The sequence below is a fragment of the Panthera onca genome, chromosome B2 (assembly GCF_046562875.1).
Source record: "Panthera onca isolate mPanOnc1 chromosome B2, mPanOnc1 haplotype 2, whole genome shotgun sequence".
In the NCBI taxonomy this organism is placed as follows: Eukaryota; Metazoa; Chordata; class Mammalia; order Carnivora; family Felidae; genus Panthera; species Panthera onca.
Window position 1 is genome coordinate 27,169,204 of NC_138343.1, and position 13,464 is coordinate 27,182,667.

Consider the following 13,464-nt stretch of genomic DNA (forward strand, 5'->3'; position numbering starts at 1 on the left):
AGAAAGTCCTGACATTAGCAAAAAGAAACCTCAGAAGGTGAATATTACATAGTTGTAGTCAACTCGGAGACTTGGAAAGATGGCAGGTGTGATAAAATGTCAACCTTTCCTTACTTGGAGTTAAATCACAACTGAATAGAAGATTGTGTGTCTGTGTTCATGTGTCTGTGTGTCTGTGTCCCCTGTGTTTGTGTGCATGTCTGCCCATGTGTGTTTTCTTTAAGCAATGGCTCTGATGCACTTGACCTTGTCCCCAGTCACAGAGAGGGGTATCTCCTATCTGACACTATGGCTGGACTACTAGTCTTAGTGCACAGGGGTTAGGGACTGCACATCATTACCTTCACTATCATCATCCAATTACAATATTGACAACTGCCCTGTAGGAAGCCCTGAGCAGGTGAAACCCTGTTTTATCACCTAGATGTCCTAATTGCAGTGACATGCTGAGTGATGCTGTGATTCTGCACAGCCCAGTTGGCCAGTTCCAGTAGCCCTGAGAGAGGGGTGAGGGCTCTAACATTCCTTGCTTGTCCTTTCACGTGTCTCCTTCCCAACTCATTGCCTTCCCCCAACTCAACTTTTCTTCTGGAAAAGAACCTTAGTAAATGATTACTGTGAAGTTACACCTCATGGCTGTGCTGGCCTGTGCTTTCCTTCCCTGTAGGTCTTCCCTGAACACAAAGGAAGAGTCTGAGGCCAGACCTGCCATTCAGCCCAGTGTGCAGGAAGATAGAGTAGGGCTTCACCTGGGGAGTTTTCAAGGCTCCTGACACTTCAGTCCCACCCAGAGATTCTATGTGACTGTGTGGGACAAGTTGGGGCATCTGATTTGCCAAAGCTGTAGGACACACGCTTTATAGACAGAGGAGCCAGTGTAGACACCAGCTAAATGGCTGGGCTGGCCTTTTCTCATCTGCAAACCGACAAGATTGTGTTGATAACACCTTCCGCAAAGGATTTCTGTAATATGTAAACAAGGTAATCTTCAATTGTGGTTGTCAATCTTGGCCAGAAGAGTAAAAGCACCATGGGGAACTTTTAAGAACACTGCGGCTCAGGTCCCCCTCCCTAGGAGCCAACTCAGCTGGCTGGGTGGGTGATGGAATGGCCATGAGTGGTTTTCAAAGCTCTCTGTGTCCCTCTACCAGGTACTTGGGCTGTGACCCACTGTGGAGTGTACAAATGCTTCCTCAAGTAATTGCTGAACTCCCAACATGGGAGCATGTCAGCTGATTTGATATCTTGGGAATCCCTATTCAGACACTAAGTACTGGCCTAGTTACCTAGTAACTAGTGTTTCAATCCATTAAAGTGATTCTTTCCTAATAGCAGCTTCTCTCCTTCATCTTGAAGACTAGCCATTGGCGTACATCATCCTGTGGCTCATCCACTCATGATTTACTGATGCCTCAGTCTGCTTAGTGCTGAGGTGAACAGATTAAGGGGAGCCTGGATGACATGAGTTCATGTAGATAGAGCAGAGCATGAGGCTCTGCACACTGAATTGCCCCCCAGAGAAGGGGATGCACACCAGCTGCCTCATTACCCACTGCCAGATGCTGTTCCTGGGCCTTGCCTCCATCTCCTCTATAATAAAAAACAAAGCAAAGATGACAAAGACGGCCTCATGGGCCATGAGAGGGGCACCGTGGAGAAGTGCTTAGGAAATGGGAATGAAATGTCCTAGATAAAGTCCAAATGACAACAGCCAGAGCATCCAGTGATGGGGGATTAATTATTTTCCCTGTAGATGAGGGATTGCGTTCAGGTAGTGGCACATGAAAAGCAACCCCAGTGATCACCAGGAGAGGGAGGGGGAGGAGGTTTTCCTCTACCCACACTCTGGGGCCAAACCTTATCTAATTCAAAGCAGTTTGTGATGCTGGAGGTGCTCTGCCAGTTCTTGGAGGTGGCATGGTACAGTCTGGGGGCCCAAGCCACCGACTGGCTCTGGCCGAGGCTCCCTGGGTCTCTTTCTATCTGTAAGACAGCAACTCGCAAGCTGGGAAAATAAGATGTGTTCTATTTGGGGGATGGGGGGGATGTTGTTGAAGACATAGCCTCCACACTGCTCTCAGACCTTCTCTCTCTCTTTCCTGCACACACTATGCCAAGTGGACTGGTGAATCGACACTGGGCTGGACAAGTCCCCCAGGAACTGGAGAGCTGAATATTTATCAGTTGGATTTCTGTGGACTCAGGGCACCCTGAACTCCAAAAGCACTTCCAGGACTTTCATTTTTTCCCAAATGATCTTGACACCCATGTGCCGTGGCCCTTTCTGGCCCAATGTCTACATCTGTGGTGTTTTTCCTTGCTCAGATAGTGTTTCATAGAGGCAGGTTTGGTAAAATATATTTCCGTTCTGATAAAATATATTAAAATATATTTCCATTCTAAATAAGTTGGTGCCTGTTTTGAATTAATCCCCATTATGAACAGTAATTAGGTATATATGAATCCACAAGACAGTTTTTCCTTTAGGAAGGAGGTGCTGATTCCATTTAATTCCATACAGTGGCATATATATACTGTGCACCTGAAAAATTTTCCCTGAAATCAGATTTCTACTTTCTAAAATGTAAATCAAGATTATTACCCTAAATTCTCTAGAAGTTGCTGCAGCAGTTCAGAAAACTTGAGCGTGCACAACTAGAGAATTCACTTACTTCCTCAGAATCCAGGCAGAAGCCAAGCAAAACAAGTACATGGGCCTTTCAGTCAATGTCTTGGCATTGCACACTTGGAGAGATAATAGTTGCCTCTGAGGATGGCAGTCTAGCTTCAAAGCTGCTTTGCTAGCTTTGGGACAGGGATTCATGAAATATTTTTCAGAGACTCCTCCTTTCCAGATCTCTCTCTCTCTCTTTTCTGTCTATCTCCTTCCCTTCCTCTATCCCTCCCTCTCGTTCTTTCCCCCTTCTCTGTCCTTCTTCCCCCACCCCATTTCTTACCCCCCTATTTTCTCCCTCCCTCTCTCTCCATCTGTCTGTCTCTCTCCTTCTGTCTCTCTCTTCTCTCTGCCCACCTATGGTTCTGCCTGACCCATCTGTATCTAGGAATCACTACTTCTATATATGGAAATCACAGCTTCCTTTCTTTGCCTTTTCTGTGTTCCTTAAAAGATTTTATAACTAATAAAGGATTTCCTTTCCTACTTGCTCCAATCACCACCTCCTTCCATTTGGAGAATTTCAACATCCTGGTGTGTGTAAGTACCTAAACTTACTGCTCTACTGAAGCAGGTAGACTTTAGTGTTTCCACCTGACTTTTCTCTGCAAAGTTTACTAGAATATAATGAGGCCTCAGTGCTTTGGATAAAAATGGGCAGGTTTCTATTTTCAAAATTAGGCTTTGCACTTCCCCAGTAATCAATCACAGAGGTATTTGGGTGTACAAACTATTTTTAAAAAATCCTTTTAGATCTTTGCTTAACAATTAATGGACTAGCTTCAATACCTACCCATCTGAACCTATAAAATATCTGTAAGTGAGACTACCTTCCTAGACCTGTGGTTTTCTAAGTGTGGTCTCTAGACCAACATCATCAGTATCACCTGGGAACTTATTAGGAGTATAAACTTTTGAGCCCCTCCCCAGACAGACTGAGTCAGAACCTGGGGGGTGGGCCCAGCAGTCTGTGTCTATCAACCCCTCCAAGTGAAGATTGCCATTGTGCCTGTGTTTGCAACATTGATTCCAGGTTTTTACATGTGATGTCGGGTTTAAAAGAAGTGAAATGAGGGCAGGCTGGCTAGCTCAGTGGATACAGCATGCAACTCTTGATCTCAGGGTCATGAGTTCAAGCCCCACATTAGGTGTAGAGCTTACTTAAAAAAAAAAAAAAAGCGAAATGAACCGAAATCAGAAAACGGAAGTGTAACCCTGCTAGCCATGACCTAGTACACATCTGTAAATAGGAGCAACATCTCCACACTATAGGGATGTGGAAAAGCACAAAATGGGTCAAGTTCTTCCACAGCTTGAAACAACCATGAATAATTGCGTGCCTGGGTCTCCTTGTGCCACTAGGGGGCGCGCTAGCCTTTCCAAAGCAGTCACCCCGGAGAGACTCAGCGTTTTTGTCTTTGAGGTCTTGTCATTCTCTGTATAAACAAGTTACGTTCAAGTGTTTAGGATATAAATTACGACCATGCCGGCTGCCTTGGAAGGAATGTAAACACAGCACTGTGGTCGGAGCAAACTCTGAAACTGACTTCATAATTTATAGCAGGCCCTTGTGTAGTTCAGTATAAAAAGGGAAAAAAAGCCCTATTTAACTGCAAATATGATAATGGAGACACAAAAGACATGTTTAAATCACTGATTAATTTTGGAAAATATAGAAAGGAAACCTAAGGATTAGGAAGACGGTTAAGACTTTTGAAAACAAGATGTTTTACTAATGAGACTGTCTTTGGACTTAAATTTGCTTGGAATACAAAAACCTTCTGTGTGAGATATCTACTGAGTAGTATTAAGTGCCTGGTGACTGGGAGAAAGACCTTTTAGGGCATGAGAAACAAAGGTGAGTTTTCGAAAGCAAAAGCAAAAACAAAACTAAGAGCAAAACACCAGACCCAAGTTGGGAAGGAAAATCCGCAGCTTGATCATGGGTTGAGAACCTCTCTGATACGGCTCAGATTGACTGTTACTGAAACTGCCCATGACTTTGAAGGACTGGTCAGAGGAGGGTGGGCTGACAAGAAGCAAGTCCTGCTGCCTAGTTGGCCTATTTTCTCTCTTTTTAATCCAGAGATTTACCAGCCCTGCCTTTAGCATTCATGGTTGGGGAACCTTGGGACATGGAGCAAGGGAAAGGGGCTCTGAAGGAATCCCTGAAGGAGATCCCTTGTTAAAAGAAAGGGGGGAGCATAGGGGACAAGGGAGGAAGGGGAGAGACGTGTGGGGGTTGAGAGTGCTTCTGGTAAGCAGGGTTGGCCAGGCTCTGAATTGGGAGTGGGGACAGACAGCAGTCACAGAACACCTTTTTTTGAGGATGAGTACCTGCTTCTGTTACTCTCCAAAGAAATTAAAAGATCGAATGCTCACAGAACGCCCATTACCTCTCCACAGCCATCTGCCTCTGGACACTTTAGGATCTGACCACCACCCACAATAAAATGTAATCAACAAAACTGTGACTTGAAAAGGGGAAGCTGGTCCTATTCTTTGGATACCACTCCTTTCTTGCCTCCACTGAGCTCACAGGAGCCCAGGCTCAGCCCAGCCCTAGATGGTGACTTTCCACTCTGCCCCATCACTGCCTGCTGGTGGGGAAGAGCAAAGAGCAAAAGGCAAAACTCTCCTTGGCCACAGGAAAGAGAACAAAAGGGGCATGAAACTTGGTTTCCTCAAATCAGACTCTTGCTTTTCATTATCTTGCCTGGTTTTCTCTTAAGTTCCTTTTACCTTCTGGTTTTTGTTTAGCCAGAAAGAGCTAGGGTGAAGGAAAGAAAGAACAGAAGAAGTTCCTTCTTCTCTTTCTCTCCTGAGAAGACCCACAATCAGAACCTGGCCTGTGTTACTCAAGGCACAGACCCCACACCACGTCAATTATACAACTTGGAAAAAAAAAAAAAAAACCCACAGTGTAGAGTTGCATTGCCGGCTGGCAGAGGAGAGAACCTGGTGATCCCAGGACACCAGTGGAGGAAATAGATCCCTAAAACAGCTATTTGTTATATATATTTTATTGAAAAAAATTTTACATCAAAATAGTTTGGCAAACTGTAAAAGTATACATAAGTGCAAATATATCCTTCTTTTAAAATACAAGCAAAGTGTGAGTATACACGAAAATCATAAAAATATCTTTAAAATATGGTGGTAGAAAACAACCTTGTAAAAAAACGTTGTATTGTCACAATACTGAAAACCACTTTCTTAAACTAGACACATTGTTTCTAAATACTTTCTTAATAATGTTCTTTGGCACCTGTATCCAAACTTAGTGTTTGGCGAAACAGAACTCTCTTACTTGGCTAGGCAACAAGATGAGGCTTTCTTGAAGTCTTGTGCTTAGCACTGCCTTTTTGAAAAGCACAAAAATTTTCATAGACAAAGAAAAACACACACACACAACTTGCGTTTTTCAGACCCTGATTACGGAAGGTAATGAAGATCCCAGAGTTACATGTTTATGTTTTTCATGTGGTAACTTTTTACCATCTCTGCTAAGAAGTTGAGTTCTCAGTTGGCTCTCCCCCTCACTGGGAGCCTGCACATATTCATATGAGGGGCATTACTTTACCAGGGGCTGTCCTTCTACCAATGGTAGACAAGTATCCGTGAACAGCGCTGGCCTGGGGATTCTGGCTAAGTGACTGGTGTGCTACTTACAGCTAGCGCCGTGCATATTGTGGGAGTCCACCTCAGTTACTTCTGCCCTGTGGAGGAAGAGAGCCGAGAGCGGCCTTGGCATGGCCTCCTTCCCTCCATTCACATGACACAGGGCTTAATATCCTGGCAGACGCTCTGGTGGTGGTGATGGTGATAATATGGCCCGCTTGCAGAGGGATGGAAAGAAGAAATGCCATTAAAGTTGAGGACAAAATCTTTTCTGTCGCACACTGGGGTAGAGTGATGCTGGTATCGAGGCAGTCCCACTGAAAGACGAAAGAAAAGAAAAACTCTTCACAAACAGTCTGAGGATGGGACATATCACTTTTTAAATTTTAACTTAACTCATGCCTTATTTTGATTCAGGGTGAGAAAGGGGTTGATGTGTCCTTTTGTCTATTGTAACAAAACTGGTAGAGCAAACCCAATCTCCAGAAGTTTCTCAAAGTTTCAAACTGAGTCCGAGGAGGACTCTGCCATCACTATGTTTTGTTTTGATGTTACCCGCAAAGAGCACGGTCTTCCTCTCAACCGAGTTGTAGAGTGTCCGAATTCCCCTATTATTCCTGGAGTCTCACCACAGCTTTAATCGCAGGGGGGGGGCACCAACACGGGAACCATTTGGCCCAGGCTCTCTGATGGGGTCCTTAAACGCAGGGCTCCTGGACATTGCTGCCAAAGCCCCAGCTGCAGAGGCCAAGTCCCCTGCCCCAGAAACGCCACTGTCGCTCCCACTTCTAGTTTCAAGCCTCCTGTCTTATTTCCCAACTAAGTGGCCCAGTCAGAGTAGCAGGTCACAGCAGGGATTATTCTTTGTCCCAAAAGGAGGTGACAGAAAACAACCCCTTTGCAAGACAAAGGGCCTGGAAGGAAAGTGCAGGTCATCGTAGGTCCTGAAAGTCGCAGGCTTCCTCTAGAGAAGCCCGACTCCAGGGAGCAGATAATGTCCTTCCATAAGCGCTCAGCTGCAGACCCAGACGTCCGGCAGCGCGGGCAGCCCCTGACAGAGTTCCGGGATGGCAGAGGACCGAGACGGCTCTCAGTCCTCTCCACTGGGGCCGCTCCTCTGCCGAGGCCCTGAGCCCGGCCGTTGGGCGCCAACCCACTGCCGACTTTTGCTTTTGTTTTGTCGGCGCCTCCTGGCCCCGGGGCGCACTGGCCCGTGGTGTCGCAGCGCGCCGGGGCCCAGACTTCTCCCGGATCGGGTCTGTTTCCGCACCGGGCTGGATTAGACCACTTAACCCGCGTCTTTCCTAGATACCCGTGCCTTATGGCACCATAAAGCACACGTTGGTGCCGGGCCGGATTCGATTTTCAAGTGCGTTAAAACCGTTTTCGCTCGCCCGCAGCGTTCGCGCCCTGCTCTCACCGCCTTGGCCTGGCAGCATCCCAGGGTTTACGGAGCCACCAGGCTAAGTGGTCCCTGACTTGGGCTACGTTTGTTGCCCGGTAACATCTATTGTCGCCAACGGCGCGCCGCACTGCTCTCGTAAAGCAGCAATAGGTCCTTGCGCTCCGGTGTGTGCTTGTTGTTCTCTACACACAGGTGCCTTCACCCATCACGTTACAGCACTTCTCGGTGCCACTTCTATGATCTCAAAATAGCGGGACCCAGAGCTAAAGTCATACCTTAAGACCGAAGGCCGTCGTCAGCTCTTTGATGTGATCAGTGAGGGATAAAAGCCCTAGCTCCATCTTGAAAGGCTCACAGTACTTAACGAGGACTGCGGGGCCTCCCTGAGCACGCGGACCTTGGCCTCCCTGTCTGGAGTGGGACCGCGGTCCCCGGTGGGTGTGCCGTGTGTGTGTGTGTGTGTGTGTGTGTGCGTGCGCGCGCGCGCGCGCGCGTGTGCGTCTGCTGGGGGAGATCTTCTTGGCCCACAGTCTCGGCCCTGCTGGGCCTCCCGGCTCCTCGCTAGGCCCTAGTCTCTCGGTGGCCCGCGGCCCCGCGGGCGGTGCACTCCTAACCAGGCGTCCTCGAACCCAGCCTGCTCCTGCTGAGCCCCTACCTCCTGTCGACTAGAGGTTGCCAACTAGGGCGGGGGGGGGGGGGGGGGCGGACAGAAGAAAGGGACCGGACCCAGAAGACAAGGGAAGGAGCAAAGCGTCCCGGTAGGCTTTGGCCCAATCCATGGCCTCCCCAGCATCCCTAAGCTCTGCCCAAAGGTCGTGCAAGACTCTCCGGGAAGGTCGCTGCGGGAGGCCGGCGTGCTTTGGTTCGCCGTTTTCGTTCTCCAAGTGTCCTGTTTCCGGATCCCCGAATTTCTGGGACTTGTGCGTGTGCCCCGATGTACTGGGTGGGGCGAAGGTGGTCTCAAAGAAGAATCCTAAGTCTCTTTCTTTTGAGTTCTTTTGTTTTTAATTTTTAGTGTAGTCTCACTGCAGCTGCGAAACCTCAGAATCTGGGTTTAAAGTGAGTAGAGCCTGTGTGGAGAGGGAGAACAGGGAAAGCAAGGAGGGCAGCGGGCAGGGCGGGAGAGAAGTGGGCAGGAGAGTGGGGGAGTGGGCGCCGTCCTGGGGTGAGCAGTGATTGACAGCCAGTCCCAGGGGATTAAAAAAAGAGAGAGAGGGAAAGGTCGTCTGTATTGGTTACTTGTTGAAATTCCCATAAAAATTGAACAAGACTCTGCTCTCAGTGGGTTAAGTCAGGCTAAAATCCTCTCCCGTGTGGTCCTGCCGAGACTGTCTTTGTTTAGTTAACCTCTGAGACCCGCATTTAAAAGGCCTATTTGGGAAATTTCACTGTCCAGGGAACCATCTTTTTGCCCATTTCTGGGCTTTCCGTGTCCCTTGAAGCTCTTGTGGTACACTGATTCACAAACATGTATATGTATGCATCATCCTGTGACATATTTTTAAATGGGGCGAAAGGTAAGTGTGAGCTAGAGCACCATTTGATGGGCAAATTAGCCTGATTTTAATCCGCAGGCTGTGGATGCTTCAGAGGGGTTAGTTAATGTGAGAGAGTTTATCTCCACTGTCCCCGTAAATATGGCTAAATATTCAAATTACCTCCTCCACCCCATCTCTCCCCCTCCTACCTTTCATCGCCTTTGGCAAGTCAATAAATTTTCATAATCTTCAACCAACATAATTTACACCAGCAACACAAGTGAAGTCCAAGAGGCAAATATTTCTTGGGGAGGGGGGCACAATGTGGGCCTCAGATCCTTCTGACCTAGGAAAGACTGGCCTCACCAAGGTTGGTGCTCTGTGTTGGGAGGTAAGGGGCTCCTCAACAGGCTGTTGCCCCTCCCCACTAGAAACACCTCCCTTCTGTGAAAGATCCTGCCCTCCCCCTTCCCCCCCCCTCCCCCCCCCCCCCCCCCCCCCCCGCTTTCTTCTCTGCCCTTCCCTCATTTCCCCTCCTCTCGACTCCTGCCCAGTTGCAACCCCTCCCCACCCACACCCTCAAGATACAGAACATCTCCCTTTCTGACGTTTACTTTGGGAGGAAAGCACAGCAAAACAAACTAAACACAGTCACACACAAAGGGAAGCAGATACAGCTCTTTGGCCAGGCTCCCCCAAGAACATTCTTTCTCTCTAAGCTAAGTCGGTCCTGAGACTTGAGACCTGCAGTCCATAGGGTCACCCAGAGACGCTAGGGAGGCAGGCGACTCTGCACCATCCTCTTGGCAGTGCAAATTCTGGAGTCCCAGCTCTTGGCCAAAGCTATGAGAGAAGGCAGTATGACCTCAATCTCTCCCCCTGATGGATAAGGTTCCCGTTCCCCTCAGCACCCGCTCCTCCCAGTGCCTTCAGACCCCTAGGTTTCGGCGACTCCCTGGAAGTTGCAGTAGCCTGGGAGCCCGAAAGCTTAGATAGAGGCGACGCCTCCAGCGGGCCGCTACCGGCTCACTGCGTTACCTGAGAGGTCCTCGCGGGCGTTCTGGTGCAGGTAGCTCTGCTCCAGCGAGTAGGAGGACATGCTCGAATGCAGGCCTGCAGAGGCCGCGGGGTTGCTGCTGGGAGTCAGGGAGGGCGGCTGCTTGAGGTAAGGCGAGGCGCCGGGCGAGCTCCAGTGCGCCGCAGGGCTCGTGTAGGGAGAGTGGCACTCGATGGCGCTTGCCATTGCTGGGGACGAGGGCACTGGGCTGCTGCTGCTGTCCGGGCCGTAGTCCCCTCCGCCGCCACCCCCAGCCGCGCCGACGCCCCCAGGCCCGGCGGGCACAGGGCAACTGGCCATGTAGGTGGAGCCCGGGTTGGGCGACATATGCGGGACGTGGTGGTGATGGTGGTGGTGCGGGTGCGCGTGGCTCGGGGCGCCTGTGCTTGCGTCATAGCCCGCGGGCATCATGTCGAGGCCGCCGTAGCCACCCTGCCCGTGGCAACCGAGCGGCGCCGATGGGGGCGCCTGGAAGTCGAAGCCCTGCGGCAACAGTGAGGCCCCAAAGCCCAAGCCGCTCACTACGCGGTGGTACATGGGCTTGAGCGCCTGGCATTTCCGCCTGAAGCCGCGCGGCCGGCGGCGGAACGAGCCTTCCTCGAACATGAACTCACTGGCTGGGTCGATGGTCCAGTAGTGACCCTTGCCGGGTCGCCCGAGGCCCTTGGGCAGCTTGATGAAACACTCGTTGAGAGAGAGATTGTGGCGCACGGAGTTCTTCCAGCCCTGGTAGGCGCCGCGGAAGAAGGGAAAGCGCGCCTGCAGGAACTGGTAGATCTCGCTGAGTGTCAGGCGCTTGCTGGGCGAGCTCTGTATGGCCATGACGATGAGCGCGATGTACGAGTAGGGAGGCTTCTCTGGCCGCCGCAGCCCCGAGCTCGCCTTCTTGGCGCCCCCGCTCCCCGCGCTCGCGCCGCCGCCGCCGCCGCCCGCGCTCTTGCAGGCTGCCGAGGAGGCGCTGGCCGAGTTGGAGGCGGAGGAGGAGGAGGCACAGGAGGCGGAGGACGACGACGAAGACGACGAGGTGGTCTCCAGGGCGGCGGTGGCGGGCGGCGGGCTCATCAAGGCGGCCTGGAGCGCGCCGGGGGCCGGGCTGCACGCGCGGCGGAGCGGGGCCGGCGGCGGGCGCGGCGGGGGCGGCGGCGGCCCGCCCTCGGTGGTCATCTGGGACCCGTGAGCCAGGCCGGGCCGCGGGGGCGGGCCCGGGGCCGGGAGTGGAGGCGCCGGAACGGGGTCGGCCCAGAAGCCCGGCGAGCGCCCTAGACCGCCGCTCGGGCTGCAGCGGTGGCCACTGCGAGCCAGAGCTTCGGCGTTGCCTCCCTTAGCTCCGCTGGGGCTTCTGGCGGCGGCGGCGGCGGCGGGCCGGAGGCAACGCCCGGCGCATCCCTCCCCGGAGCCTCGGGCCCTTGTCTTGCGCAACGGCCTCCGGTCCCGAGGAACCAAAGCGGCCCGGCGCAGGGCAGCTGCGCCCGCGAGCTGGGACCGCGGCAGGGACCCCGGGGACGAGCCCGACGTCTCCCTTCAGGAGCGCTCCTCGCTCTGTCTCTCAGACTTCCTCCCTCCCGCGCCCTCCCCCCGGCCGCCCTCCCTCCCTCTCTCCGTCCCTCCACCCCCACCCCGCCCTGCCCCCTCCACTCTCCGCGCCGCCTTGGGGAGGGAGCGCTCGGCCTCAACGCTCACTCCTCCCCCCTCCCAACCTGGCTGCAGTCTCCAGCTCTTATCTTGCTCCCCTCTCTCCAGGGTTCTCCTCGGCCTTTTAATTCTTCTCTCGGCCACTTTCCCTCTCACCTACCCACCCTCTTTCAAACAGAGGGACTACAGACTCATTCACATTTTGCTAGGACGACCCCCATCCCCAGCAAAACTCGACCACCTATAACTTTATGAAATCTTCTTTCTCGTTGCCCCTTACAGCACCCCTGCCTCTCATCCCCAAAACCAGCCAACCCCTCAGAGCGGACCCACCCATTCTTCTCCTCTCCGTTCTCCTCCTCCTTTCCCTCTGCTCTCTCCTCCGCCCTCCTCTCCCTCCATTCACCCCCACCCGGTCTTCATCCCCCTCCTCATATCCCTCCCGCCTCCCCCTTTTCTCCTCCCCCTCCTCCTTCCTCCTTCTCCTCCTCCTCCTCATCCTCCTCCTGTCTCATCCTGGGCCGAATGGTGCGGCCGCTGGTGCTGGTGCTGCCCTCGCCGCCCGCCGGGAGCCTCCTTAGCTGCCTTCCCCCTGTGCCCGCACTGACACCATCTGTCAACTTCATTTAGACATTGCAGCCCTCAGCCACACGCCAGGGTGTCACACGCCCAAAGGTAAAGTTCTATCCTCTCTCTTTCTGACAGGGTCTGTAAGCTCCGCCAACAGTTGCTTAGCAGAGGGCGACAAGCTGGGGCGCCGCAGAGACTCCCTCCCCGCCCCCCGTGCCTCCCCGCCGCTCCCCGTTGCTGCGAAGGAGCAATCCTGGAACAGTTTCGGAACTTTAAGCAGAGGGGTATAGATAGAGAAAAAACCAAAGTTTAGAGACTCTGGAAATCCAGTCGAATAGGATTCATGTTTGCGTTTGTTTCCACTTCCTTTCCTTTTTCCATCTGATGTTTCGAAAGAAAAGAAAAGAAAAAAAAGGAAAGAAAGAAAAAATGCAGAAAGAAGGCTGACACTGAGTGAGATAAGTGAGATAGCTGTATTTATATTCAGTCCTGAAGGGGTAACTGTCACTAGATTTACAATCCTTAGTCTCAATGCTGTCCACCAAAAAACTGTGCCATCTTGAAACTATCTTATATAGGAGAACACTCCACCCCAGTGTGGCCAATTCTTCTCTAAGTAAGAGTCAGGCTGGGAGAGAGGATGTGCCCTCGGGAGGAATCACTTCCAATGAGACCCGACAGTTAGTTATTGGATTACACGTGCAAGGAAATGTAGTCTGACCAGGGACAGGGGCTGGAAGTGGGAGGAGGAGAGCCGGAGGCCTGGGAGCTGGCCTGGCCACACAAGGACTGATGGGGGAGGCCCAGAAGGGAGGTGGTGCAGACCAGAGGACAAAATGGGAGGCTGGGCTGGGCACCTCTCTGTGTCTACTCCAAAGGGACTAAGGTGCAAGTATGTGTGCTGGGGAGCCTGAGGGGGGGGGGGGTAGGAAAAGAGAATCTGAGATTGGTCCGGGATCTAGAGAAAGGCCAGCTGCCAAAAGCCTTGGAACAGAACCGAGGCAGTGGGGTGGCACTAGCTATCTGT

General features: G+C 52.0%; 1 protein-coding gene across 1 annotated transcript; it reads right to left on the reverse strand.

Moving 5' to 3' along the window:
- Positions 1-5,697: 5,697 nt before the first annotated feature.
- Positions 5,698-11,815, reverse strand: FOXF2 (forkhead box F2). The gene is made up of 2 exons (XM_060614959.3): positions 10,217-11,815; positions 5,698-6,612 (listed from the first exon to the last, which is right to left on the reverse strand). The coding sequence occupies exons 1-2, from the start codon at positions 11,397-11,399 to the stop codon at positions 6,446-6,448; spliced, it is 1,350 nt and encodes a 449-aa protein (XP_060470942.1). The 5' UTR covers positions 11,400-11,815; the 3' UTR covers positions 5,698-6,445.
- Between the last annotated feature and the right edge of the window lie 1,649 nt (positions 11,816-13,464).